At 42.2% G+C, this 26,745-nt stretch overlaps 1 protein-coding gene across 1 annotated transcript in view; it reads left to right on the top strand.

Annotated features, from left to right (window-relative positions):
- PELI2 (pellino E3 ubiquitin protein ligase family member 2) overlaps positions 1 to 26,745 on the top strand; it is a 70,827-nt gene that overhangs the window by 24,179 nt on the left and 19,903 nt on the right. Inside the window, exon 2 of the mRNA XM_064659552.1 lies at positions 866 to 995. Within this exon, the coding sequence (XP_064515622.1) occupies positions 866 to 995 (130 nt within the window). The remainder of the gene's footprint in view (positions 1 to 865; positions 996 to 26,745) is intronic.

Here is a 26,745-nt window from a genome sequence, read left to right as displayed (position 1 = left end):
TCCCAGACCAGATGGGAGTTGGCAGGAATGTCACAGGTGACAGTGCTGTGGGGGGAAGCATCAACCTGACCTAAATCTTGGGGTGAGGTGGAGGTGAATTCCGTGCTTATGCATTGCAAAGAAGTTTCCAGTTGATCCCGTCCCTGGAGAAGGAGCTGTGTCCCCTTGAGGCTTAAGACTTCTCTGAATAATTAATCCTCTGGGTCTTGTGTCCTCAGGGACAGATGAAAGAACTGTGGAAGGCTACTGTGTTACACCTGATAAAGGAAGTCATTAGTGAGGCTTCAGATAGTCACATAAATTAAAAACACTTGCATCCTCTTCCCTTAATAATAGATGAAGCCTTTAGGATTAGAGTTTTTAAAAAAAAAGGGAGGGGGAGAAACAATGAGGAAAAGCTTTTTTGTGTGAGTAAAATTCCTTTTCACACAGTTTTACTTGCCCCTAAATTACTTTATTTTTCTGGATTGGCCCCATTCCTGTATGAGATGTCTGAAGAGGGCTGATAGGGTAAAAAAACATTGCAAAACTCTCCTTGTTCTGAATTACTGAAGATGTAGGGTGTTATTCCAAATTTCTTTGATTCTAGAGGCAAAGAAGTATTTCTGTGGCTGAACAGCTCAGTAGTTCATTTGTAGTTAATTACCTTTTTAATGAGAACAAAATTTCAACCGTTGGTAGGTAAAGAATGTTCGAACACTCATAATTCAGGAAACAAAACTTAGCAGGGCTGGGACTTGTTTTGTTTTGCCCGTGCATTTGATGACACCAGAATTACCACTCTCTCCTTCTCTGTGGCCACACGTCCATTTCCATGTTCCAGACTGGTGGTGGTTTGTGCTCAGCTGTTGTGGTTTCTTTCCAGGTACAATGGATCCCTCCCGAACGGTGACAGAGGACGCAGGAAAAGCAGATTTGCCCTTTATAAGCGACCCAAGGCCAATGGAGTTAAACCCAGCACTGTTCATGTCATCTCTACTCCTCAAGCTTCAAAGGTATGGCACAGGGGGGACAAATCCTGGTTTTCTGATGATCCTGAGTGGAGAATTCCTCCTGTGTTACTGCTGATTTGCCTTGCTGCCAGTTTGTTCTGTGGTAGTAGGATACATTTGTTTTGATGAAGAGGCTGCAGTGGGTTTTCTTTCTGAGGGTATATGGCTTTAATTTTAATCCAGTTACCGGTTTAAAATAGCCTGTAAGCTCAGGTGTGAGATAATCTGACCTTCCTGCCCCTGTTCAGAAAGCTGTCACTGCTTTTGTGATAAAAACAGAAAAAGTATTTTAATGTCTTTCTCCCTGGAGTGATATCTCTTTCCTCCTCAGGAAGATAACTGACATGCTATAAAACAATGTCATGATCCCTCGGGGCCTTTCATTTTTGTTGCTAATAATGATACTGTGGAAGTTTTTACCTGAAGTTTAGTGTGGGTGAAGGAGGAAAAGCAGTAAATATATTAACACAGTAATATATTAATGTATAGAGTTGTCCAGGTCAAAGTTCTGGTGGTGGAATATATTTCAAGCTTCAAAAAGTCATGGATCTTCACACTGCTCAGAAATGTGTTGTCTAACTTGGACCAAGAGAAGAATGTTGTTTAATACATAGTGTGGGATTATGTTTTCTAATGCTCGGTATACACCTAAACTTATCAAAATATACAATATCAGAGCTTGTTTTCTTTGCAGAATCCTTTGTGTAGCACCTGCCTAGTGCAGATAAATGGGGAGTCTTTTGGATTAAAAGTTTCTGTGCATATTTTTCAGTGAAAGCTTTTGTGAGCTAATAAACTCAACCTTCAAAATAGACCTGTAGTGTGATGTTTATGTGTTGGTAACTCCAGTCTGCTGCTTAAAATGTAACAAATGGGGAAAAAATGTGTTTTACATAGTGGCTGGAAACGTACCCATGTTCTCACTGGATAATCTGAAGCATTTAGACTGCAGTATTTGAGTTGCCAAATATTTAAACACCTGGCAGACAGCACAAGGAATCTGGTTAATGTTCATCTGTGGTGTTTTTGCAGAGCAGATAAAATATGTGTGCTGTACAAATTAGTGCCCTTATAAAGATAGCACAGGGGCTGGGACGTGAAAGCCCTTCCTCCCAGGATTTGGATTCAGGTAGATATGTCAAGTTGAATGGATTCTTCTGCACTTTCTCTGAACCCTTATAAAAGAGCTTTTATGTGTATATACTGCTGTCTGGGGCAAGGCTGGTGGGTGTGTGCCAGAACAGGGGTGCAGAGGAACCTCAGTGAGAGCTCTTTCCACGCACAGAGAGGACTCTTCTATTTTTAAGATGCTGTCATAGGCTTTTCTCACATCTTAGGCACCAGAGCCTAAATAATTTTACTGGGCATGGTTTCTGCACACGACTTGTGTCAATGACTGCAGAAACACAGGCTGATAAAGAGTGAGCTGCTTGGTTCTTAGAAAATAACAACTTGATCTCAAAAGTTTAGTTCTGCTCTCAGTCTTTCAGTCTAACTCGTATTTAAGGAAGGTAAAATGGTGGGAAGTTGTGCTGCACAGGATATTAACAAGTTTTCTCCCTTTATATCCTTCCTTCTAAATTTTCAGATACCAATTTTCTCTTTTGCTCTGCTTGTCTGTCACTGCAAGCTGAACCTGGAGTGGGAAGACAACGTTGTGTTTAGAGCACTGGTGCTTCTTGGGTGGTGGATTTAGCAGAGGTGGGCGAGGCACTGACTGTCTCCATTGGTTTTGTCTCTGATGTGGATACTGGAATAAGGTGCAGGGCTGGTTTTGTGCTAATTGTGTTAATGCAGCAGCTCAGGAACTGTATTTGTCATCAATTCTAAGCCTGAAAACTGCAGTAAATGGCAGGAGGCTGCTTGTCACGTCCCATTGTCCCTGCTGTGCAGGTGTCAAGGACAGCTGGGGTAGCAATGGCTTCAGTAGTAAATTTAGCTGAGCTAATTGCATATGAATCAGGGCCTTTTGTTTCTTCCACTGAAAGCTTGTTTTTTTGCCACTCTGCCTTCCGAGGTGCTGGAGAAAACTTAGGATTGTTTGGGTATATGGGTGTGTTTGGGGGGAAAGCACTGCATGGGGTAATGAGTCTCAAGTTTTTTCAGAGTATTGTTAAAATATGGATGCACCTCTTCAACATTATTCACTTCACTTTAAAACCTGTTTTATTAACTCTGTGCTTAGGCAGCGGTCAGGAAATTTTCTGGTATCCCCTATTTCACAGAAGTCACACTGTTTAAGACAGACTTTTTCCAGCATTCTCAGAATTGGGTTTGCTGTGAGAAAGGAAGCTTAAAACTCTTATGCTGTTTTGAGTTTCTTTGTGTACATGTCAGGGGTGGGGAGTGAGGGACTGTGAGTCTTCATTAACTGTGTATGAATCCAAGATTTTAATAATCTCCTTTGCTGAACTAGAGAGTTTGTTTCAAAATCATCACGTCACAGGGTCACCTGGGAGTGCTGGGATGCTGAACTGGAGTTTACTAGGTTTTGGGAGGGATATGAGAGGTTTGTTTAAGGGATTTTTATATTTTGGGGGTTTGTGGTGGTTTTTTTTTTTTTTGGTTGGGGGTACATGTCTGACAGGGAAATAGGTGTCTGTGAGTGAAAGCTAAACCAGGTTAATATCACTGTGGAATAATATTTAAGGACAGTATATCTTTCTTACACATCTTAAGTAGGTGAATAATATGCCATCTAAAGAAAAGTGTATGATTCCAGTTTCTGCTGAGCAGAGGTGTTCATGTTCCAGTACACATCCAGTCTTTTTGATTCAGTGGACCATTAGGTTTACACAGGTGGATCTTCACTCCTCTTTCTTTCTTCTCAGCCATCACTAACTCCTTGTTGGATGTTGTTAGTTGGAGTTCTTTTTGTGGAACAGTGGGAGAAAGCCCCCCCCTCCCTAGTCCCATATGAGGGGGGTGCTGGCAGCTGGCACTAACACTGAGGTTACTGGTTTTACTGGACACTCTAATCATGTAATCCCCCGTGACTTCAGGTCTGTGTGCATTCAGATTTCCTTATTGGTTTCTAATGCTTTGGAATTACTTCCATGGGTGTATGGTTTAGAGAAATGAAGAAGGAGCTTTGTGTGCATCTGAATTACTTGAAGTATGGCATTAGGAAGCATGAACTGTTGACAGTAGCCCTCCAGAATTCCCTAGGATTACTCTGGAAGCACGACTGCAACAGTGTGTATGGGATTTGAGACCTTCCAAAGTATTAAGTCAGTGGGCAAGGGAATCAAGCACTGGAAGTACTCCTTTCTAACAAGGAATGTTTTGCTTTGGTGCCTGAGTGATTCCATTCTTACTACTGACCCCACAGAAGGTTGCAAATGCCTTTTGAATTGCTGCAGACTACAAAACCCCCCACCTTTATCACCTTTTTATGGTGGTGTGGTTTGGTATTTATTATGTCTGTCTGTCTTAGGATCAAAGTTTTCCTTTGGTAACCTGTGGTGGATAAAGCCAACCTATTTTCTCCCCTATGAAATTACTATTTCAAGCTGCCTGGGGAAGATCTTTCTGACTTCAAGTCCAATTACCTGACGAGTTGGCTTCTGCTTTGTGCTATCACAACAGCAGCTTGTGCAGTCACTGCCTGGGTTCCTGCAGCTCCAATCAAGTTTCCTGCTGCTGCTGGAAGAGAACAAAATGCAGCCATACCAATAATTATTAGGTTGGGGACAGAGCTGCAATTTGTGCTTTGAGTGACGAGAGAAAATGAAAGTACAGGATTCTTGTGATCAGATACTGCATCTGCTTTGACATCCTTTGAATGGGGGAGTAAAAGGACCAGAGATCCCTTTGGCACTGACAGCTTTGTGGTGTTCATTGAGTGAGAGCTGTAGAGCTCAGCTGCTGTGCCTGTCAGTGGCTTCCCTCTTTCCTACTGGGCTTATTTATGGTCTAATCAGTTCGTGGAGCACTAATTTGTTCTGAAGTAACTTAATGGCACAGGTATCTCCAGAGTCCTGGGCTGTGCAGGAACAGCTTTTTCTTGGCTCATCACACTGAGTCTGCTTGAATGATAGTTTCCTGGGTGTATTGTCCTTTTCTCTATTAAATGAGCATCACCTTAACATGCTGACTCTCTATCCCTGTGCCCTTCAGTAGCAGGGAATGGTCAGACAGAAGGATTAGACCAATTTCACCAGTAAGGCTTCATAAATAACAACCTTTACTTGGTTTGAAGCTCTCCTTCCTGAGCTTTTGGGACCTATTGAGCAGAATGCATGTCAAAGGTTTTGGAAAATCATTTTATAGTGTTTTCTAACAAAACCCAGATGTTTAGTGAAGGAAGGGGAATTAAAAAATTGCTGAGGACTACAACAATTATTTTTTTATGACTTAATGTTGCTTTTTGTTTTCACGCTCTCCCTGCAGAGGGTAAAAAGAAAAAGGATCAAAAAATGCTTTCCTTTTAAGCTCTCTTTAAACTACATCTGCTCTAAAGCAATATTTTAGAGCTGGTTCTGCTTGAACGTGGGTGCCCTCTGAAAGCAGAGGAAGGTGCAGGGATCACCAGGACTGGTGTTAAACTTGGGAATGTTGCATTTCCCTGTGTGCTTCCACTTGGCTTCCCACAGGGATCCAGGCTGTGCAGTGTCTCAGTTTGCAGCTTCCTTGACTGTGTCAGGAATAACCTGGGGGGTTTGGGCTTGTGATAATGGAGAGCTGTGGAAAGGAGGGGCTGGATGTCAGCTGAGCTTTAAGTGCTGTAGTGTGAGGTCAGACAGTGCAAACCTTGCTGCCCATCGTGGAATGTCTTCAGTTGTTTGTGCCACCGGAAAAGCAACAAGTAGGATTTGTACTGGAGATGGTTTCACTGGAACATAAAATTTTCACAGCTTGAGCTTAAGAGGTAGCATGACTTGTTTAAAGCTCTCTTGTTCCAGTTTGACTGGTTTCTGCATCTTCCTCACCGTTCCCAGCAATTTGGGGTGGAAATTTTGGACCACCATTGCAGTGGTGAAGCTCTGTCCTGTCTCATATTTATTCTAATTGGGCTGTTAATTGGCTAGAATGGATCTGGTCTTAGAAGTGCATTTCTCCTGAGAGCTGTGCTGCTCTTGGCTTCCTAAAAATGGTGAAAACACCCAAAACTGGTTTTGGATCAAATGAAGCCACATGAGCCAAACATACTGTTTCTGCCTGTGTGGTGGTACTGCCTTTTGAACTTGCTGTTGGGGATAACTCATCCCTGCAAGTTGGGATTTTACCAAGGGAGATTCTCTCTAGAACATTAAAAAGTGATCTGCTGTGGTGTTCCAGGGGTTTGTGCTGGAGCAAAGTTAGGAACAGCCTGATGACTACGAGGGCTTTTATGCAACTATTGGAGTCTGGGGCTGTCAGCATCTATAATACAGGAATTCCTCTTCTGTGTATGGGTTGTTCCATGCTCAGAAGAAAATGTAGCAAGAGGAACATGCAGCTGATGATGGATATACTTTTCCTGTTCTCTCAAACTCGTGTCCAAATGAAATGGTCTTAAATGGATGGAATGTTGTGTTTTGGAAAAATCAAGCAGCATATGCTCAGTCATAGCAGCTCTGCTGGAACAGAGGAGCTGGAACTGAATCAAAGAGGAGATGAGACTCCTCTGCTCCAAGGCTTTGTTGAGAGGAGCAGTTATTTTGAAAACACAGAAAGCAATTTGAGTTTCACGGGCCAACAGTAACTTTTCGAAGAAACAAACAACTGCTACTCCTGTTTTACAAATTGGAAAATGCTTGTTTTCCAGAGTGCCTTGAGATTTTGTTGATGGAAAGAAGAAAATCTAAATATATAAAATGAGTAATGTTATCTGTTTTCCAAGTGACCGACTCGAGGGGTGACTCTTGTGACACCAGGACATTCCTTTTCCCACTGTCTGTGGGTCTCTTGTCTGAGACATGTTTATGCTTTCTTTTAGATGCCAGGATTACTTTGTTTTGGGATCCTGCTGGTTTGCTCCTACTCAACACCAAACACCCCACAAACATTTTGGAAGAAAACAGGGAGAACTTTATCCTGATAATCCCTTCTGAAGGGGTGTATCCCCAGCAAAGTGCTTGTGGTGAGGCTTCATGTGCTGAATGCTCCAACCTCTTCTGCTCATGTAGAGATACTCTGGCAGTCACAAAGCAGTTCAGAGTTCTTTAGCACTATGGGTTTGCTCCTACAAGATGATTTTTTTTTTTATCATCTCCTGAGCTGTCCTTCCATGAAAACAAAGGAGTTTGGCCACTGGGCTTTCATCAGAGCTTGTACTTAGGTGACCTCCCACGTGAGGCTGTGTGTGTTGTGTACAGACTTGCCTTTAAATTCTGCCTGTCTCTTGTCCACAGTGATTCTGCCAGTCCTTCAGGAAGTTCTGGGCTCTGCAGATACCTGAAGTGAGGTAATGTGTGTGGTAATATATGCTTTGGCCTTCTAATTTCAGCAGCAGCAGATGCAATCACTGGGACTTCAGGAAGCTCATTAGAGGCCCAGCACTGCCAACTTGCTCTGTTGTTCAGTTCTCTGTCCTCTTCCAGCTCCATCTCACTGTGAGCTCTGAGATCTTCCTACATTAAGTTTACCACAGCCAAGGAATGATGGATCTCCTCTGCTTTTTGGTACCAGGGGGAGCACTCCCAGTCAAGCTGAAAAACTGTGGGACTTGGTGCACTGAGGTCAGGTTTGCACATTCCCTGGAACTCTCCCTCTGGGGACTGCTGGCCTGGCATTTGCACTGAGAAAAGACCAGTGTCTTCCAGTGATCTGTGTCACACTGGGATCATCCAGAAGTGTTGTGGATGTTGACAGCTACCACTTCTGTGGTTCCAGAGATTTTCCTGAGAACCTCTCCTGTTTTCTAAGTTTAAGACACTGATACTTTTCTTTCTTTTGCCCTAACCCAGGGTAAGAAAAGGGGGGGAAGCAAGTACAGGTTTGGTTTCTGTGTGTTTGGTTTTTGCTCGTGGGTCACATGTGACCAAAGAAACTTTGGTTCCTGTCCCTGTAGCTGCACAAGGTTTTCTCCTCCCAGATTTTGCAGTGATTGAAGGCTTAGATGACAAAGCACCCCCTATTTGCAGCTTGGACAGCTCTTGTGTCTAAAACAGCACTGCTCAGCTTGCTGAGGGATGTTGTTCTTGAGCAGAGGAACCTGAAGAGAACCTGGAACTTTCCTGGTGAGATCAAGGACATTTTATACTTGCTCTGCAGCAAGGCAGATTTCTGGGGTTTATTGCTAATCTCAAATCTCAGTTAAGTTTGACTGCAGAGATGCTTTCTTTTGTAGGATCAGACTTCTGAGAACCAGGACTTTCTGGGATCAGAGCATCCACATTGACGCTCTGGATGATCAGGGAATTTCTGAACCTGTAGCAGCTTGTTTGTTCTCCAGCTCTTTGGGAAATGATGTGTGGAAAGTTTTCTTTGGGTAGGAGGTTACAGCCTCCAAGGATTAGAGCTTGTTCCTTTCCCCAGGCTGTGCTTTCCTCAGCAGCTGCTGTTGTGAAGCTTCATTTTATCTGAATGAGGTTATTCCACCTTTTCTCTCCCTGTCTTTATAAGGTGTGTTCATTCTTGAATGAGTTGTCTTCTCATATTAACACAACTAAATTTGTAGGACCAGTAACTCTCCATTTCTACCAAAAAGTGGCCAAAGGTTTGGTGAACTTCTCTCAGCTGAGGTTCAGCCACCTGAAGATGTACCTCTGTTTGGGTGGACCTGAGCTGGTCACACAGATAACAGCCACCATCTCTCTTTAAAGCTCTTGCCTTCACAGTATTTTGGCTCTGCATCTGTTTAACATAATCCAGAATTCCAGAAGAGGTAATTAAAGAGATCATGTGGTTGAGAGCAGGTGAGGGAGAGATGCTTTTTTATGCTTAAGGTTTTAGAGTGTTTGGTGAGTGTTATTAAAGCAAAACTTATTATGTGCTTCATGAATGCAAAAAAATTGTGAGATTGATCAAATAAAGCTTTAGTTGTGGGCTGATTTCTCTGGTTTGCACACTTGAGACACTGTATAGAGACAAACCTTACAAGCTTTGAATTTTCTACAAAGGTTTGGAGGAAATGCTGAATAGGACAGTGATAGCAAACCCACAAAAACTGGAAGGAGGCCTGAAAGGAACTTCGGGGAGGCTTTGGGTTCATTTTGACTTCTGACCTTTGTGTAATGACATTTACCATCATAAACTTCAGACAATGGGCTACTGTGTAAAGCAGAAATTTTTCCTCCTCCCTGTTTCCTTACAGAAAGAAATTTTTCTTCCCCTCTGTCAGCATTTGGTTTTCCACAGCGCTGTGTCCCCCCTTCAGCCCACCAAAGAATCTGCCACTGCCGAGGGTCAGGGATGAGGCAGTGCCTTGGTGGTCCAGGTGGGAGGCAGGAACAAAGCTGACCTCGCCTCAGCTGCTCCTCCTCTGCTGCAAAGGAGAAGCTGGCCTTGGAAAGCTGGATTGTGAAACTTGTAATAGCACAGAAAGTGCTCTTCCCAGCTCAGCCCTCCCCCTCCAAGCTTTCTCAAATCTTCCTGTTTGGTGTTTTGTCACAGAGATTGACTCTGTTGCTGCCTGAGTGTAATAAATAAACTGTGCAAGTCAAAACAAAGTGTTTGCAATTCTGTGCAGGAGACAGCCCTTGCTAAATATCTTAAAATATCACTCTGCTATGCTCTTGACTGTTACTGGGAAGGTTTAACTCTCTTTTGCTTGGTTAAAAATATCTTGGTTATTTAATGTTGCCTCTTAGTATCTGTGTCCTGTACCCAGACACTGCTGGGGTTGAGAGTGTTGCTGTGTCACTGTGATGTGTATAAAAACAGGGCTCTTTCTGAGGAAGTTTTTTTCCCCTAGAAATAATAGAAAAGGATTTTATAAAGGAAAAAAGTTGCATATCTATTAAATTCCTTTGGGTTGTGTGTGAATTTACTCAGGGTCTCACACAGACTGAAACAATCAGGACATTGAGTTCAGGTAGCCCCATTCATTGCTTCAATTCAAAACTTTGCCAGAAGTGTTTTTGTCAGATGCCTATGTAAATGTACAAATTTAGATGGTGCAGTGTAGGTTTTACAGATGTTTTTCTTAACTGGTTTTATGGGTTTTGCATGGAAGTACTTTAGGAACTGGGGGGGGGAATGGACGACAGCAAGTGTTCCAGTCTTTATTTAAGAATATTGAAATTTTTTGAGAGAATTTGTAGCTTTAGATGTGAAACTTGTTACAATAAACAGAGTTCATTCAGGGATATATATTCTATACCTTTGTTCCAGTATTGGGTGTTGGACAACCACTAGTTCTCTACAGTCCATTTTTTAAACCCTTTGGCAGAGTCCTCAGTGCTGTAGGATTAATCTGCTTACACCAGTACCTGCAGAATTCCTGCTGTCCTCTCTGCTGTTGATTTAGTTCCAGTTTTCCTCATTTTATAAATTCCTTATATGGAACACAGCCTAGTGCTTTGGAAAGTCACTGTTTGTGTGACGGGGAAGCACTTGCATTGCACTGCTTGATTCTATTGCCTTCAGGAGGGATTCTCTTTCCTGCAATCTCTTCCTATCTCCAGATAAAAATGTACTTGCTCAGATGTAAGGGGAGGGCCCTGATTTTTTTTCCTCTTGACTGCTCAGGAGTTCTGTGCAGAAAACCCTCTGATTAAAATTTAGCCAGAATGATAAATAAAAATCTACGTATGCATAGCAAAGAGAGGTGACAAGAGGGAACACCACCATACAGTGTGATTGTGTGGATGCACTGAGGCTTTTCCAGGCTGAAGTAATAATTAATTGATTTTCGCTTGGTGGCAGTGAAAGTTACCACATTTAGTCTTAAAAAAACACTAAACCACTTTGAAACAGGAGTGTGGAGGCACCCTCCTAGGTCAGAGGCTTGGATGGCTTCAGAGGCATCTATAGAAAAAAGATTTTGGAATGTGACAAGGGGTATTTCTGCCTCAGGTAGGATTGCAGGCTCTGCAATGCTGGGAGGGGGTGGTTCTGCCTCTGCTGCTCCGTGGGAGCTGTTTGTTGTCATTTGTGTTCGAGTGTTTGCCACGTTGATGGTGCAGCAATAACAGAATTGGATGATCTCTGATACCCAAACAGTCCTGCTCCCAGCTGTAAGTGTAACAGTCCTGCCTAGAATTGCTCTGAATAAGGCACTTTGTACAGGATGAACCCCCCAACAGTGCTCAGAAGTAGATAAGGTAGAGGCAGCCCATCCCTTGGGCAGCCCGGCTCTTCCAGCAGCTCCTTGTGGAGAAAGGAGTGTCAGGGCCATGAAAGGCTGGGTTTGAGGCTGAGTGGTACCTCTGTTGGCACATTTGCTCCACGTGGGAAGATGCTGAAGCCTTGGCTGTGCAGGCTTGGGCTCTGCAGAGCCAGTGGAGTCTCAACTCCAGCTGAGCAGCACGTGCTGGTTTTAGGGCAAGGGCTGTGTCCAGGAGGTCATTCCCACTTTGGTATCTTAATTGCTGATTTAGCCCTGGCTGAAGGTTGCTCCAGAAGGACCTTTAACAAGTTTGTGTACAGAGGATGTTTGACATCTTGGGAGCCTCATGGAATCTGTTGTCCTTCAGTAATTTTTCTGCCAAAACCTAGAGTGTCTGCAGAGTCATTTTTTTTCTGTGCTCTTGCCAAGATTGGGATACTTCTTGTTTTGAAGTCAAGGAAGTTGTGTTCAAGGAAATGTCATGCTCAGAATCGTTTGTTAATTGTGCATAGGCAGTCTTTAAAGCAATACTTACTTGGCTTTCAGTTGCCAACTGGTGAATTGTGTTGTTAACACCAGTAAAAGTCCATAAATCACAGATACCTCAACTGTATCTAATCAGCCTGTTCAGTGTTCCAGGATTGTTTCAGCCTCCCGTTTCTCAGGCTTGATTAACAGGAAGGAGAGAGCACTTAGGACACTTGTTACAGGTACATAATGTCTCTTCTTTATCACTTGTGTGATTTTTCTTTTCCTCTTGTGTATCAATGTGTATTTGAAGGACAGTGAAGATAAAAAGTAGGTTTCCTCTAAAATGGAAATCTTTCTTATTCGAATATTATGTTCTCAGTCTTATCAGCCTGGGCAAAGTCTGCACATTAATTTGCCAGGATGGTTTGCTGCTTCTGTGCTTTCTTTTTGTCTTTTGTTTTTGGTTTTTTTTTAATGCATTGATCCAGATACCACGTTCTTCTTGTTACAGTTGCAACCCTTGCTCATGAAGCATCTCACTGCTTTTCACTCTGTTTGTTTAGTGCCTGCTGACTATAGCTAGTATGATGATGGAATGCTTTTTCATACAGACCACTGCAAGTCTTGGAGTGGGATAAGATTCACCTTTGATGGAATTTGCTAAGATGACTTTGTCAGCAGCAAGAAATTGTGTGCAAAGTGGAAAGGCCAAAAATGTGCTAAATGTTTTGGCATTGTGTTAATCTAATTTATGATTGACTTGCTGTACTAGTTCTCTGTTCATAGTTTCTTGTACTGACTGTATGTTTTGCTTCACATTGAGGGAAAACACTTTGCCTTTAAAGTAATGATTGTGGTTATATTAAAGTGCTTTTGGCAGAAACTAAGATTGATACCTGTGTGGGGCAGGTTGTCTCCTTGTCAGGTGCAGGTTGGTCAGTTGTGTGTGTAAACAGAGGGAAGATTTGCTCTTTGGTTTGGTGTTTGGGGGAATTGCTGCAAAAGATCCAATTTCCCCAAGATTTTAAAGCATCAAAGATTTGGGCTGAAGGGGTTGCACTGAACTCTTAAATAATTGTCATACAGGATGAGGCTGTGATATAGTTGTGGAAGAATGTGTTGTATAAACCTTTTATGAGAAAATGATACATAATGTGGAAATAAACTGATACGAAAGCTTATGCTTTGTCTTCCTCCCCTTGTGCATCATCTCCTGTGGATCTTATGAATGCAGACATAATACAGAGCATAAAGAAGGGGGAATTTGATGTAATGAATTGGTTTGAAATGATGGATTAAAGTATTTTTGCTGTTATTTTCCTTCCCATCACACCTCCCCCCTCCCATCCCCTGCCACTGACCCACCTTGTGCTGCTCCTCCACCCACTGTTTTTGTCACTGGGAAGTGAGGGACACCAGGAGTCTTGAGTTGATTTTTCTTCTTCCACTTGGCCTATCAGTGAGATGCTTTTGAGCTTTTCAAGAAAACGTTGCTGAACATTTTCTTTTTGGAAAGAAAAATGTTAAAACTGTACTCATGGGGTTTTAAAAGAGAATTTTCCATCTCATTTTGCATTTAATATATAAACCATGTATGCCCTGTGCTCAGCACTCAGTGCTGGTGTAGAGCCTTGCTCCTGCTGGAATATATAAAGTAAAAATAGTCGAGGATGCACAGGAATTGTGAGGGGTTTTGTGTCCCGGTTTTCACTTGTAACAATAACACTTGCACTGGTGTTGATCCACTGTTCCATGTTGGTAAATTTGATTATTTTTTTTTTCCTTCTCTCCTGAGCTGGCAAAATGAGAAACTTGTTTTTGCCACAGCAAGTTTCTTTAGTCTCTGAACACCAATTGTGACAGTGCAGCAACAGAAGAGGAGGGGTTGTGTTGGCAGAAGATTCCATATAACTTTAGGTCTGGAAAAGGTTTTTTAATGATCTAAAATGTAGAACTACAAATTGTTCTCTTAATCGTTTGTTTTGAGTGCCCGTGTTCATGGAGGTCGTTCAGAGCCCTGATGGTTCTGGCTTAAATCCTAAAGTCTTCACCTCCTAGTTGTGAATCTTCACGAATAAGTAGATCTTAACTTTGTAAAGCAGGAAATAGTAGTGTTTTGTTGCATTGCTGTTTGTTCACGTTTCTGTGAAAGGGGAATCCTGGAGTAATAAACATGATTCTGTAATTAGAATATTAGTTACAGTAGATTAGCCCTGCCTTTTAGTGAAAATCAGTGCTTTATCTGCCTTGCCAAGTGAGATGCACAGAGACAAGCACTAAAAATTACATGTTACAGTTCCCTTCAAACTCTTCTGCTGTCTTTCTATTTTCCTTGGTACTGAGGCCTTTTGGTACTGAAAGGAAAAATGTAGGATACATGCTGTTCTTTCAGAGCTGTGGTTTCCTCGAAACTATTATTACTTTCCTTGGAAGCTTGTCTGGGCTGAAGGTGTCAGTCATGTATCTGAACACTGATTTGTGATGAAATGAATCTTTTCCAGAATTTCAACTCGTTTTTCCCCGTAGTGTTTGCACTGGAGAAGCTTCATAGTAACAGCTCAGCCTTTTTTTTTTTCCTGCAGGAGGAATGTCTGCCTTTTGTTCTTACAACTCGAGCCGGTTGTTCTTCCCTCAGTGCCTTCCCCCCTCCAAGCACCCGTGTGAGTTTTTTGTTTGTTTTGAACCGAAAACAAAAATCTCGAATTAATTTGTGAGGCGGCGTTTGAACTTCCTCACAGAAGTTGCTGGGGTTGATGTGCGGAGAGACAAAGCTGCAATTATCTCCAGCTTTGTCCTCCCGAGGGGCTTCATTACAGCGGCTCCTCTCTCCCCGCTGCCGTGTCCCAGCAAGGTGAAGTTCAGGATTCAACAGACACAACAAATTATTATTTTCTCTGTGTGTGCCGTTTCATCCCTGCTGATGGAACATTTAACCACCCCCCCCTTTTTTTTTTTTTTTTTTTTTTTGGTGTTGTTGTAGCAACAGGAGAATCCGTGCAGTTCTGCCAGACCTTCTGGTGTTCAAACCGACCCGTTTGATAGTGATGTGGCAAAAGCATTGACTTTGTGCTGCATCAGCTCGTTCCCCCACTATCAGCCAAAGGCAGGGACACTTCCAGCTCTGAAGCGGCTTTAAACTGCTCTGTTTCTAATATTGCTTAATGTCATTTGACAGGCACCTAATACTTTAACTCTTAAAGCCTGCTGCTCTAACAATTCCATGATGGATTTAAGCAGGGCTTTCCTCAAGTTTTAGGTTTGCTGATCCAACCCTGAGGGCAAGTAAGTAGTGCTTCAGACCCTCCAGACTGTTACACTTTGGAGTAACATTTTCCTCTTCAAGGTAGTGCTTTGTCTTTTCCTAACACTTAAACCCTGTTTCATTTGGCGATTTTAGCTCTCAAATCTGAAGTTTGAGCTGAAGACACGTTTGGTTACAGACACAAAACCTTACATTCATACTTTCCCTTCATAAGATTGTCTCAGTTGAGCACCTGATATTTCAAGACCCTTTAAATGATTTTTTTTTTAAACAAATACATGCTCTTTCTTTTGCTTGTGTATTTTAGTAGGGCATAGTTCTTTTTCCACAGTGTGTATAGTGATATATTTGCCAGCATTTGAGTATTGAGTTCAAGTCAGGGGAGCTGAATGCATTTGGATCTCCTTGTTAAGGGAATTTCTGTAATATTTTGAGAAGAATGTACTTAAGTAGCTGTCTGCAATTCACGGTGCTCTGTGCCCGGAAAGTGAGCCTTAACCATTGTTCAGTGTTTATTTTTAGAAATGAGGTGATATGGAGAGGTCCATTCAGAATGTTTTACTTCAAAGAGAGTACACCAATATATAGATTTGGCGCCTCGTAAATCCTGACTTTTTCATCTCGTCCCTGAAAGGAGGAAGGGGAAAAAAAATGTACCAGTGAGAATTAAATGTTCTGGTGTTGTGCATTGTTGGGTTCCGTTTCAGTGGAAGATGGGATTATATATGAAGGATGATCCTAACATTTTGCATTTGGGATTATCATCTGGGTTGAGGGGAACAGTCTGTGGTGAGCGTGTTGAGAGAAACTCATTTAGCAGGTTCTAGTCCCAAGCAATTCCTTGCTTGGCTGGGTAATAACGTAAGGAATCTCCAAGTCGTCACTTGAGAAGAAATCTTCTTTGACACTTCTGTGACTTGCTGAGTGTAAATGAGATGTTGGTTTGTAGAAGACACTTTGAGCAAGCACATGGGGCAGCAGTGAGGAGGAATGTGGAATTCTGAACTCTCACCCTCCCGTTCCTGAGGAAGGCGTTGGGAGCTGAGTGCCATGAGTTCCTCTTCCATTTGGGTTGGATTGGGCCCCTTTCCTGCAGTTAAAGTACCAAAGCATCCTTGTGTTTGCTGGGAATGCAGGGCAGCCTGGCTGTTCCCTTCCCAAAGGGAGGTGGGCACAGTAAAGCCTGCACAGCACCTCTCCAGAACCTTTTCATCTGGGGGAAAAGCAGAGCAGTGTGTGTGTCTGTTCACTGCAGGGTTAGAAGGTGAGTCCTGGTTTATTGAGTACTAACTAGGAGGAATGTTTTCTAAATGAGTGTTTCCAAGAATCCTGAGTGGCTGAAGAGAGGGGGAGAGAGCACACGCTGGCTTGGGAATTGATGGCTGGAGAGAGAGCAGTGGGGAATTCCTGAAGAGTTCCAAGAGCCTGGAGGGGCAAACTGGATGATGAGGGACCAGAGCTGAGTTTCTGTGTCTCCTGTGCATGGTGGGAATACGGTGCTGGTGAACACAATTCTGTGGATAATGTCCTTTTGTCAATAATCTGCTGATTTATGCAGGGTCTCAGCATGGAATTTGTCTGATTATGTGCAGTGGGTATGGATACAGTTAATCCTAAACACCTTATCCTGGTTCATCTGCCCGGTGATAAGTCTGACTGGGCTGTTACTATGGTGAATGTGAGGCATCTTCCTGGTTTTAGCTGAGAGGGATCAAATAACTGCTGGTGTCCCACAGTATTGTGGGATGCTGGGAAGTCGATGAGGATGCTGAGCTGATGGATAATAACTTGTGCGCTGTATTTTCCTTACTATTTATTTTTTTAGTTAATTATATCCTGGTATGAGAAGTCAAAAAGAGAGAAATGGAAAGGAGCTTTGTGTGATATTATCTTAACCATTGTCAGCTGGCTATTAATTAATTTAAATCCCAGTAAATTATTTGTGAAATCTGAATTCCTGAGCTGATTACTAATGGGATTCCATAGTGGCAAGCAATTTTCCAGCATTAAATGCATCAAGTGAAAGAAAATTTTTAAAAGACAACAAAGAAAACTCCAAATAACAAACCCCACAAACTCCATTTGAGAAAATTGGTAGCAGTTCAACTGTCAGAAGGGTAAATAAAATGCAACAGCTGCCTGGGGTTGTCTTGGCGATAAGGGGTTTTTAAAAGAGGCATGTTATTTATAATTAACTATAACCAAAATACCAGCAAAACTAAATAGTTGGAGAGATTCAGTAGGGTCTGTAGCTATTGCAGCAGGGACTGTGTCTTGGAAATCAAAGTTTTCTGCAATCAGTAAGAGAGTTACAGATTTCCTGGCTTGGATGAGAAGGGAATGGTGGAATTGCACAGTCTGTGTTGATGAGCTGCATTATACAACACTCTGCAGCTCTGCTGTCGAGCGTCCTAGAGGAGTTTGAAAAGCTGGAGAGGATTCAAACAGGAGTCACAAAACTGATTTGAAGGAGGGAATGGAGAGACTCTGCCTTGTAGAGCAGCAAATGAAAACTGGCAGCTTAAATGAGCTATTCCACGAGTTACTCACCACAGATAGTCGAAAACTGCCACTTATGTGGCAGAAAGTGGCTCAGGAATTTGCTTCTGAACTGCAGCAACTGCCTAGAAATTCTCATTTGTTGCCGTATGAAAGCTGAAGCTCTTTGAAGAAGCCCGGTTTGCTTTTAATTTAATATATTTACACTTAATATATTGATGGTATCAAATCAGCATGAAGCAGATTGAAGTGTTTTAGCCAAGGGTGATGCACTTAAATCCATGTAGGAGACAATGGGATGACTTTGAGAGATCCCTGGGATGGGGAAAATTTGACCCGATGAAGTAATGGAGAGTTCAAAAATCTTCATTATTTCTCTAAGTGCTCTTTTGGAGAAAATATTATAATGAAGTATGCAAAAGTAGGTGGTTATTCTGAAACAGGTGCTGACTGTTGTCTTTCAAATCCCTGTTTGGAGAACGATGGAACATTTCTGTGTGTTGCAGTAGCCACTGAATTGCAGTGAAATGGGATGTGGAGGTTAGTGGATGTTACAAAAACAAATTAGGGCTGTTTGGGAGTAAATGCCAAAATGGAGTCTCTCTTTTTTTTTTTCTTTTAGGTGTAGAAAATGACAGTGCTTATAGTGAGAGGATAATATCTGTGTATGTATGTGGGTAGAAAGCCTGGGAAGCATCAGTCTGGGAAGATTAAAGGAAGATAACATCTTTTATAGCCCATGTGTGATTTGTAGCTCCAGCTCTGCCTGCAGAGCCCTCAGGTTGCAGGGAAGGAGGTGGAAGCCTTTTCCTTCCTGGATCCAGGGAAAAACCCTCTCAGCTGTCAGGGCTTTGTGTTCCTGGTGCCTCATTAGACAAAGCAGGTGCTGCAGATCCACCTGCAACAGAGCAGAGATTTAAGGGATTATTTGCTGTTCTTACAGAGGCTCAGCAACAAAATCCAACACCAAAAAAAACACCCCTCAAACTGAAGTTTGTGTTTCATCTGGGGAATTGTAAATTTGGATTGATACTGTGTGAAGTGTAAAGTGTAGCTTGTAATCAGCCACAAATTCTGGTTTACAGCTCCTGCCATAATTTTAAATCCTTGTTATCCACGTTTCCTGACCCAACTTAACAATCAGAGGGCAAATCTCTTGAGTAGAAATAATTTTACATCAGTTGCCACCTACAGAAATGAAAAGGTCAGGATGAGATGGCTGTGATAAAAGGGGTTCTAAATTACATATTATGTGCCAGAGCCACATTAGTAATAATGGTAGAGGGTGACAGAGCAGGGTAGGTTAATGTAGCTGAAAATACCCTTTTGGTTGTGAGGTATTTTCTACATATTACCTCACTTGTTAATGAGTAAATGCCATTATCCCAGAGATTTAATAAAGCATTGGAGGGTCAAGGCAAAAATGGATGTTTTGATAGGACATTGTTGGAAGTGATGTTGGAGGTGGGAGTGCATTCAGTTATTGAGACACTCAGACCCTTCCTTATGTGTTTGTAGAACTGAATAGAGGTTCCTCTGCAATTTTCTGAAAGTAATTCTCTAAGTAAAGCCAACTATTTGTGTACAATCTGTAAGTAAAAAGAGTTTATGTTGGCTCTGTGCTCTGCATTTCTTCAGCGTTGCTCTGTTATTTAGTTCTTGTTTTTAATCAGTGTATCTGAACCAGCTTCTTGGGTGGTTGTGGCAAGAACTGGTAAGTTTTTAAAGTTATAATTATATTAAATGTGAATTTGAATACGCTTTTCAGTTATATTGACTTTGAGGAGATTATCTTTTTGAATTTCCATTTATTATATTTGCTCTAAAAATATGTAAGCTCTTAATTATTTTTTTTTATCTGGCATTTGATCTGGATTGCCATTTTCATCTGTTGCCATTAATTAGGCTTCCTGCTGGGTTTTGTAGCTTTACTTTTCATACCTTGTGAAAGAATCAATTGGTGTCAGTGCAGGTTCCCACATTAACTATTCTTAAATTATTTTCTGAGCTCAGCAGAGTGGTGGCAGAGCTTCTGCAATTTCATCTTCACAGTCACTGCTGTTTATTTTTTTTTTTTTTAAAAAGCCTATTCATGATTTTTTTTCCTGCCTGCATGAGATGATCTGAAAATTTACTTGTAGACAGTGTTTGCTCCAAGGAGTCACTGGAGCTGCTTCTTAATTCACTCACCCGTGGTTGACTTCACTTGCCATTTGCACATCCAGTGTCTTGGGGATTCCTTTGGATACCATCCAGATATTCCAAAAGTGTGCAGGAATTTGACTAACATTCAACCCAGAGCTGTGTGATTTCCATATTTTTAGTTACATATAGATAGATAGATATTTATGTGTGTGTGTATATATATATATTTCGAAAGTTGACATGGGGCTTTTCGGCAGAGGGGTTGCAGAGGGGAAACTTTTGCTCTCTGACTCTGAAACCTGTCAAATGTTGCTTTTAAAGCTCTCAGAAACATATATTTAAATTAATGAATTTTTTTCTTAAATATAAGCAATAATATTGAGCACACTTATCATCTTTATCATCTTTATTCATCATCTCTGTTATGGGCAGCCTGACAGTGCTGTGTGTTCAACACTCGAAGCTCTGCCAGGAGAAGAATCAACACAGCAAAGATTTTCCTACTTGTTAAAAACCCAATTTAATCAACTGATTTAAGAAGTCAAGTAGTTTAAGGCAACCAAATTAAAAACATGATTTAAATCAGTTAATACTGGGAAACACAAGTAATTTTTGATGTAAGGAGCTTCCACCCAGGCCTGCTGAGGGGTAAAAAAAGGACCTTGAAGTGCTTTTTGCTGTGTGTAATTTCATAAGGCTTCTGTATTCTCCACATAAACGTGGGCTGCTTTGTTCTGGGAAGCACTGGGTACTCTATAACCCTAATTAAAACTGTGCCTTATTTACACTGTGGGCCCGCTATGTGCATTGTGTCCCTGTTTAATGCTGTTTCTCAGTTTGTTTCATTCAGTATAAAACCCCAAATCCCATCCGTCACTGGGAACTGGTCTGCGTTTGTCATAGAAATAGTGACATATCCCCATAATTTTGCTATTACTGCTCTAGTCTTGTGCTGTATATTTTTATTTTTAAAAAGAATCTTTTTGACTGTGTGTTCAGACAGTTCAGGTCTTATTACTGAAGGGACATGTGGAGAAAATGCGTTACTATGGGATGGAGTTGTGCTTGCTCTCGGTCTGAGAGAGCCTGTTTGGGGGAGGGAGGGCAGCAGGTCCTGTCAGTGGTAAAATCATGTGTGAAGTGCAGAGCTTCTGGTGAGCCCGTTCTCTTATCTGACATTACATATGAATGGAAAGCAAGTTGCCTGTAAAGCTTGCCTTTAAATTTTAATAAACTGCAGAAAAGATAAGTGGTGACTCCTGGGTGTGGATGCGCCAGCGCAGCCTGCCAGGACCAAACTCCAGGATTATGCATTTTTTAAAACGAGTTCTTTGTGGCTTGAATTTTTAAGCTGGCACGAGAGATTTAAATTTCAGGGAAATAAATTTTCTCTTCCTCTCCTCTGTCCGAATCAATCTGACTGAAAAACGACAGAAGATTTGAATTCGAGAACACAATGAAAATAACAGGAGCGGGGACCAATAGAGGCGACTAATCCTCTAATTACTTTCTCTGAACACTGGGAATTGGGCTGCAGACTATCCCTCAGTACAATCTGGAGTAAGCTAAATTTATTCCATTCCAAAGCTATAAAGGGAGGGAATTTGCTACCAGCTCGGAATAGTAATGGGCTCTGGTGGGCTTTATCTGATGGGAGGGAAGCAGATGTGGCTGCTCTTGTCGAATGCCCGTCTCCAGGCTCGGATTTTCCTGGGCCTTAATTGCCCCGAGCTCACCCTTTTCACACCCTGGGCTTTGAAATGTCGCTGAAGGGTTCCCCGGGTCTGTGAATGAGGAGGTGAAGCACTCCGGGCACGGGGGCTGAGGATGTGGCACATTTACAACAGCGACTGTTTGGGTTGGACTGAGCTCTAAAAGTCCTGTTTGGCTCTGCTCTGATCCCAGTTTAGTGGCAGACATGACCTGTATTTTGGCTCAAGTGCGCTCAGACAGTTCTTTTGTACTTGCTTTGCTCTGTAATGCGCTGTTGATACTGGAATTTCCCCCAGTCCCTTATTCCACGCCGAAGCTGGTAAATACACAGAGGTGCAGAAGTCAAATACGTGGCTTTCAGCTGAACCTCCCTGTTCTAGTGTGGGATGTGTTTTGTGAACCTGGATGGCAGAAGTTTTGGAGCGACACTCAGGGACAAAACATTGTGTTAAAGAGTCCTAAATTTGGTTGTAAACACTTTGTTTACTCAGGTGAGTGACTGAGAGCGGCCTTTGTACTTGTTGCTTTCTCACTGTCCTTCTTAATTTTCAAGGTGGAATTGCAGTACTGGTTACCACGTGTTCCCAGAGCCATGCCTTCTCCTGAGGGAAGAGATTTTTTTTTTTATTATTATTTTTTAGCTTGGATAATTGGGATAAAAAAAGAGTTGGGAATTGGGACCAGCCTTGTTTTCAGTTCTACACAGATTCAGAGTTTACAGTCACTTATGTTTTGAAATGAGCTTGGCAAGTGCACTTGTAGAGAAGCTCCCACTTGTTAGCAAGTTGATTTTTCAGCTCCTGTGCAGCAGTGTAAATCAGGATTGCATTTTGACTGCTGTTTAGGGTATTATCTTGTTGACTTAAATCACTTAAGTACCTCAGTTAAACACAGTTCAAACAGAGTGTGTGTGTATTTTTAAATGTACTAAGTTGTGTGTAAGGAATGTGAGTAAGCCCCGAGCTTTACACGGGAAGATTCTTGGTGACCTGTATCAATAAGAACTGGGAAGTTAGAAATATTTTGTTTACTGCATACTCACAGGAGTGTAAAGAAACCCAAAGTGATCGTTTTCCACAGAGAGATGTGTGGTATTAACATATGCTATTTCTTTTACTGGAGTATTAAGGGTACCGACAGGTCACATCTGTCCTTTTCATCCTTGTAGGAGACAGATCCTACACACATCCCCTGCTCTGCCTTCTCCCCTCGGATCTCTTGCAGTGAGGATGCTCTTTGAAACGTGGACTTAACTTGCTTGTCAGTCATGTTTGTCCAGCTTGGTTCAAGTACCAGTTGAACTATTCTGCAGTTTATTTATTTATTTTTGTTGCAAGTCCCCATGAAAGAGATTTGCTCCAAAGTCCAGTTTTCAGTGACTCGGTGCAGTTCCTGTAGGAATCCCAGACCAGTAGAAAAGATCCTGGTTGCTTCTGAGTTTGTTCTGTCCAAGAGTGCCTTCTACCAGGACAATATTCTATAGTGTGATGTGTAGAAAGGAGCTTCTGCCCCTTGCTGGGTTTTATAAAATGCAACTGCTTTCTAGAAGCACTGAATGGCTTTTTGGCAAGAGGAAGTTTCCTTTTTTTCCCCTCCTGAGAGAGTTTTGTGCAGCTGCTTTAACAGGTCTGTTAAGGTAACTGTCTGGAGAGCCTCTGGCTGCCTTAATGTAAAATTGACTTGTGTCAGATGCAGTTTATGGTTCCTGGGAGCTGTAGGATGATCTGCAGCCTCTCCTGGTGTTTTTATGTGCTCTCCTTTGGCAGGCAGGCCCAGATTGGTGCTCAGGGGTGCTTTGATTCACAGGAGCATTCACTGCTGATGAGCAGAGTGTACAAATCTTTCAGGATGTGGATTGATAGAAGCCCTTGAGGGGACTTTTATCACTATATTTTTTTTTGTCTGGTTTTTAGTTAAGGATTCTAATTTGTGGGTATTTTGTGTGCTTGGCATATCTAAATACAGAAGCGTAGCCAGGCATCTGCTGCTTTTGTTCCTGATGTGTATAAATGAATTGTAGACTGTTGGCACCAGAATGTTCAGTTACAAACACTGTTGCATCCTCCTCTAATTACTGATATTTTTGTGGGTGTGTCAAGAGTTTTGGGGGATGTGATCCAGCTGCAGTGACAAAATCATGTTTATGCCTTCATGTTTAAATCTATAGGCTTGTGGTCTTCCAGGAGAAATCCTTACCCTTAGTGAATAATGCTGGGAGTTTTGGGGTCAGAAGTTTTGTTTTCCAGAAGGTCACACATCGGGGAAGGTTTCGCTGGTCTCCGAAGAAGTATCTTAAGTCATTTGGTTGCAATTTGTGTGGACAAGTACATGGAAATCTAACCTGTAACACAGTGGGGGGGATCCAGAGCAATTGTGATAAAGTGTAGCAGCAAAGTGTTTTGTCCAGAGGAGCATTCTGGATTTTGGGATAGATGGTTTATGCTTGGGGTAGTTGGTGTGTCTGACACTCTGTGCCTCTGAGCTGTCTGTAGCTCTGGTCTGCTCAGGGGAGAAAATTCAGCAAGCTGACTGAAGGAGGAAGAATGCAGATGATTTCAAAGATGGACGAAAGATCACTTGTAATATAATGTTACTGAACACGGACAGGAGAAAATGGAAGGAGAGGAGAAAGAATTCAAGGGTTAGAAAAGCAAAAAGGTGATACTGGGAGGAAAATGATTCACAGGTTGGTGAGGCAAAGTGTTGGTTCACAACCACCAAAGGTTTGTGATTTACAAAGCAGCTCCTGAGCTGCTGCATCACGTAGTGATGCCTGTTATGTGAACTGGTGTCTGCTTTGAGCTGCTTTTACTTATTAAGGGGAACAACTTGGGTTGTTTTACCGGAGCTGGCCAGCAGTCCTAGGTATGAATGAGATAGGACTCTGCACTGTGGCTGCAACAATGAGGATTTGGCCCCCTAAACTTCAATCTGTGCAATTTAACCAACACCCACTATGTGTTCTGAAGATGTTTTGAATGTTCATTTTTGTCTGAGGAGTAGCCTGCTCCACATTCTTCTCTGGAAGGTGTCTGTCAGCCCTGACCTGGCTTTACAGGATCTTATCTAATCTAGAAAAGCGTCTGAGAGTTTTGCCTCCTTACTTGCTCCAGTCCCCAAACCAGAGAGAATGGCCCATTTTGATGCTGCTTCTGGAGAACACACGTGTGGTGTTGGCTGGTTGTCTAAAACTGCACACCCAGGCAGGTTCAGCAAATGCAGACAATGGTTTGACATCTGCCTGTTGAGTCCATAAATGGTGAATTGCTCAAGTGGTGGCACAGCCCCACGTGTGCACTCGGAGCAGATGGCTCTGATGTGCCCCAGACAAATGTGCTGTCCCTTCTGCCCCCTCCAGGCACCCAGCTCGGCAGCAAAGGGTACATGGAGCAAGCTTGGGAATGCTCAGAAAGCCATAAAAACTTGGAGTGCAAATAAACCAGACTATGTTGAATTTGTTTCTGTGTAGGCACTGAGCCTTGAATTTTAGGGGATGATCTGCATTCAGTAAGTTGAAGAGAGGTGGGTGACTTGCAAATCACACGTGTCAACTCCTTTATTGTGACAGGGATTGCAGACAGTGCACAGTTTTAAAGTGACAAAATTTAATTTCTTTGTGGTGGCACATTTCTTTCCTCACCTGCAGCTACTGACTCTTGCTCTCTTTTGACCATTTCCTAACACTCATTTAATTGTCAAGAGAATATTGACAATAATTGATGAGAATGAGAATAATATCTGAAATATTAGAGACAGACAAGGTGTTAACTGGTATTCCAAAATGTTGTTCCAGTTGTAATGTAGACAGTTTTTATAAGGGAAGGAAGGGAGAACATGGAAGAATGGGCTTGTATGGAGCTGTGCAGGAGGCAAATGCAGAATTAAAGAGCTGTGATTCTGGTTGGTACAGATATTTCAGCCTCTCCTGGAGGACACGAAACCCATAAGGTTTCCCTAATAGTCTCTTATTTTCGTTGCAAAAGGCTAGAGGCAAATGACGTGTAATAGCTGTATTAGCAGCAGCCAGAGGTCAATGTGAATTTAGTGAAATGCAGTGCTAGAGGAGCAGTGATTCTGGACAATTACTGTTGGGTTCAAGTTGAGACAGAGTAAAACTGCAAACGTCTTCTAGTTAATGTTACATGAATTGACATTTGTCTTGATTTGCTGGGAAGCTTCCCAAGTGGGCGCACTTTTCTGATGTGGGTAAAATATCAGTGTCTCATGATCATGAGCTTCTGTTGTGTTTTCTTTATGGTAACTCAATGTCTGCTGATTCTGGCAGCCAGTCTGTCCAAAAATCCAGTGGGAATGTGATGTGTTCTTTGCTTTTAAAGGCTTCCTTCCTTGCTGGCTAAAGCTCCCTTTTAAGTTGCAAGATCTTTTGTCTGACATCCCTGAGTGTTTCTTGTGTTCTCTCTTTGTAAAAGAAATCGAAGGCCGGCAGCCAAGTCCGGGAGCATTTAACTCATGAAGGCTCTGCTGTCATTAATTTTGGACACGTCAGTGTGGTGTGGGTCAGCCCGACTGCCAACAAAGAGAACTAAAGTGTTCCCATAAATCACTTGATTGTCCTAATCCAACCTAATTAACTAAACTAAAACTCCCATTCTGACGGAGCGGCCCTTCCTGTGAGACATCTGCCTCTTTCTTAATGGATTTTAGCCTTTATTTCTGCACGAGAGTTGGGAGCCATAATAACATTAAGTCCCTCTCCTGATCTTTGGGGAGTTTGCCTGGCACAAGGGAATGGTTTAATTTTAAATTTCCAAATGCATAGATTTTTTTTTTTCCCCTCCCCTCTTCTTTCCTTGGAAACATGGTTTGCAAGCCAGAAGGAAGCAATAAAATCTCTATTTCTAGAAGTGGATTAAACTTGTTCCCTGGAAGCCTTGTAAGCAGCAGCCTGAAGGCTGTGAGAATTTTGGGATGTGCTTCTCTGGTTCGTTGACACGCTCCTTCCACGGGAGGTTTGACTTAATAGTGTTAAGTTGATGTAATCGTGCTGTGAGCTCCTGACCTGCTCTTGAACTCTGGGGCTGGGGTTGACTCAGGGAAATGAGCCACGTTGTCAGCGTGCAGGAGTTTGCTGGATACACCGGGAGATGCTCTTGGATAGGGAACATCTGGCTGAGGGCAGAGGTGAAGTCTGTGTAGGAGCTAAAGGTGGACATTCTGATAAAACAGCCACCTCTGCTGTCAGGGTTAGGAGAGAGGGGACACTGGTGCCACTCAGTTGGTCACGCAGCCAATCTGCTGAAGATTTATTAGTTTTATTATTTTAATATTATTATTATTGTTACTTTATTATTATTTTTATTTTTGTTCCCTCCTTTTTTTATACTCACGCTAAAAAAAGAAACCCCAACCACTAGGAAATACTGTTTTTAAATATAACCATTGTAAATTCTTACTACCTTTATCTACAAGGTGTTTTTATACTTGGGGGTGAGGTTATTCTTCTTTCT

This window comes from Pseudopipra pipra, chromosome 6 (genome assembly GCF_036250125.1).
Source record: "Pseudopipra pipra isolate bDixPip1 chromosome 6, bDixPip1.hap1, whole genome shotgun sequence".
NCBI lineage: Eukaryota > Metazoa > Chordata > Aves > Passeriformes > Pipridae > Pseudopipra > Pseudopipra pipra.
Note: the sequence above shows the minus strand (reverse complement) of the source record. Positions and strands in the feature narration are given on the sequence as shown.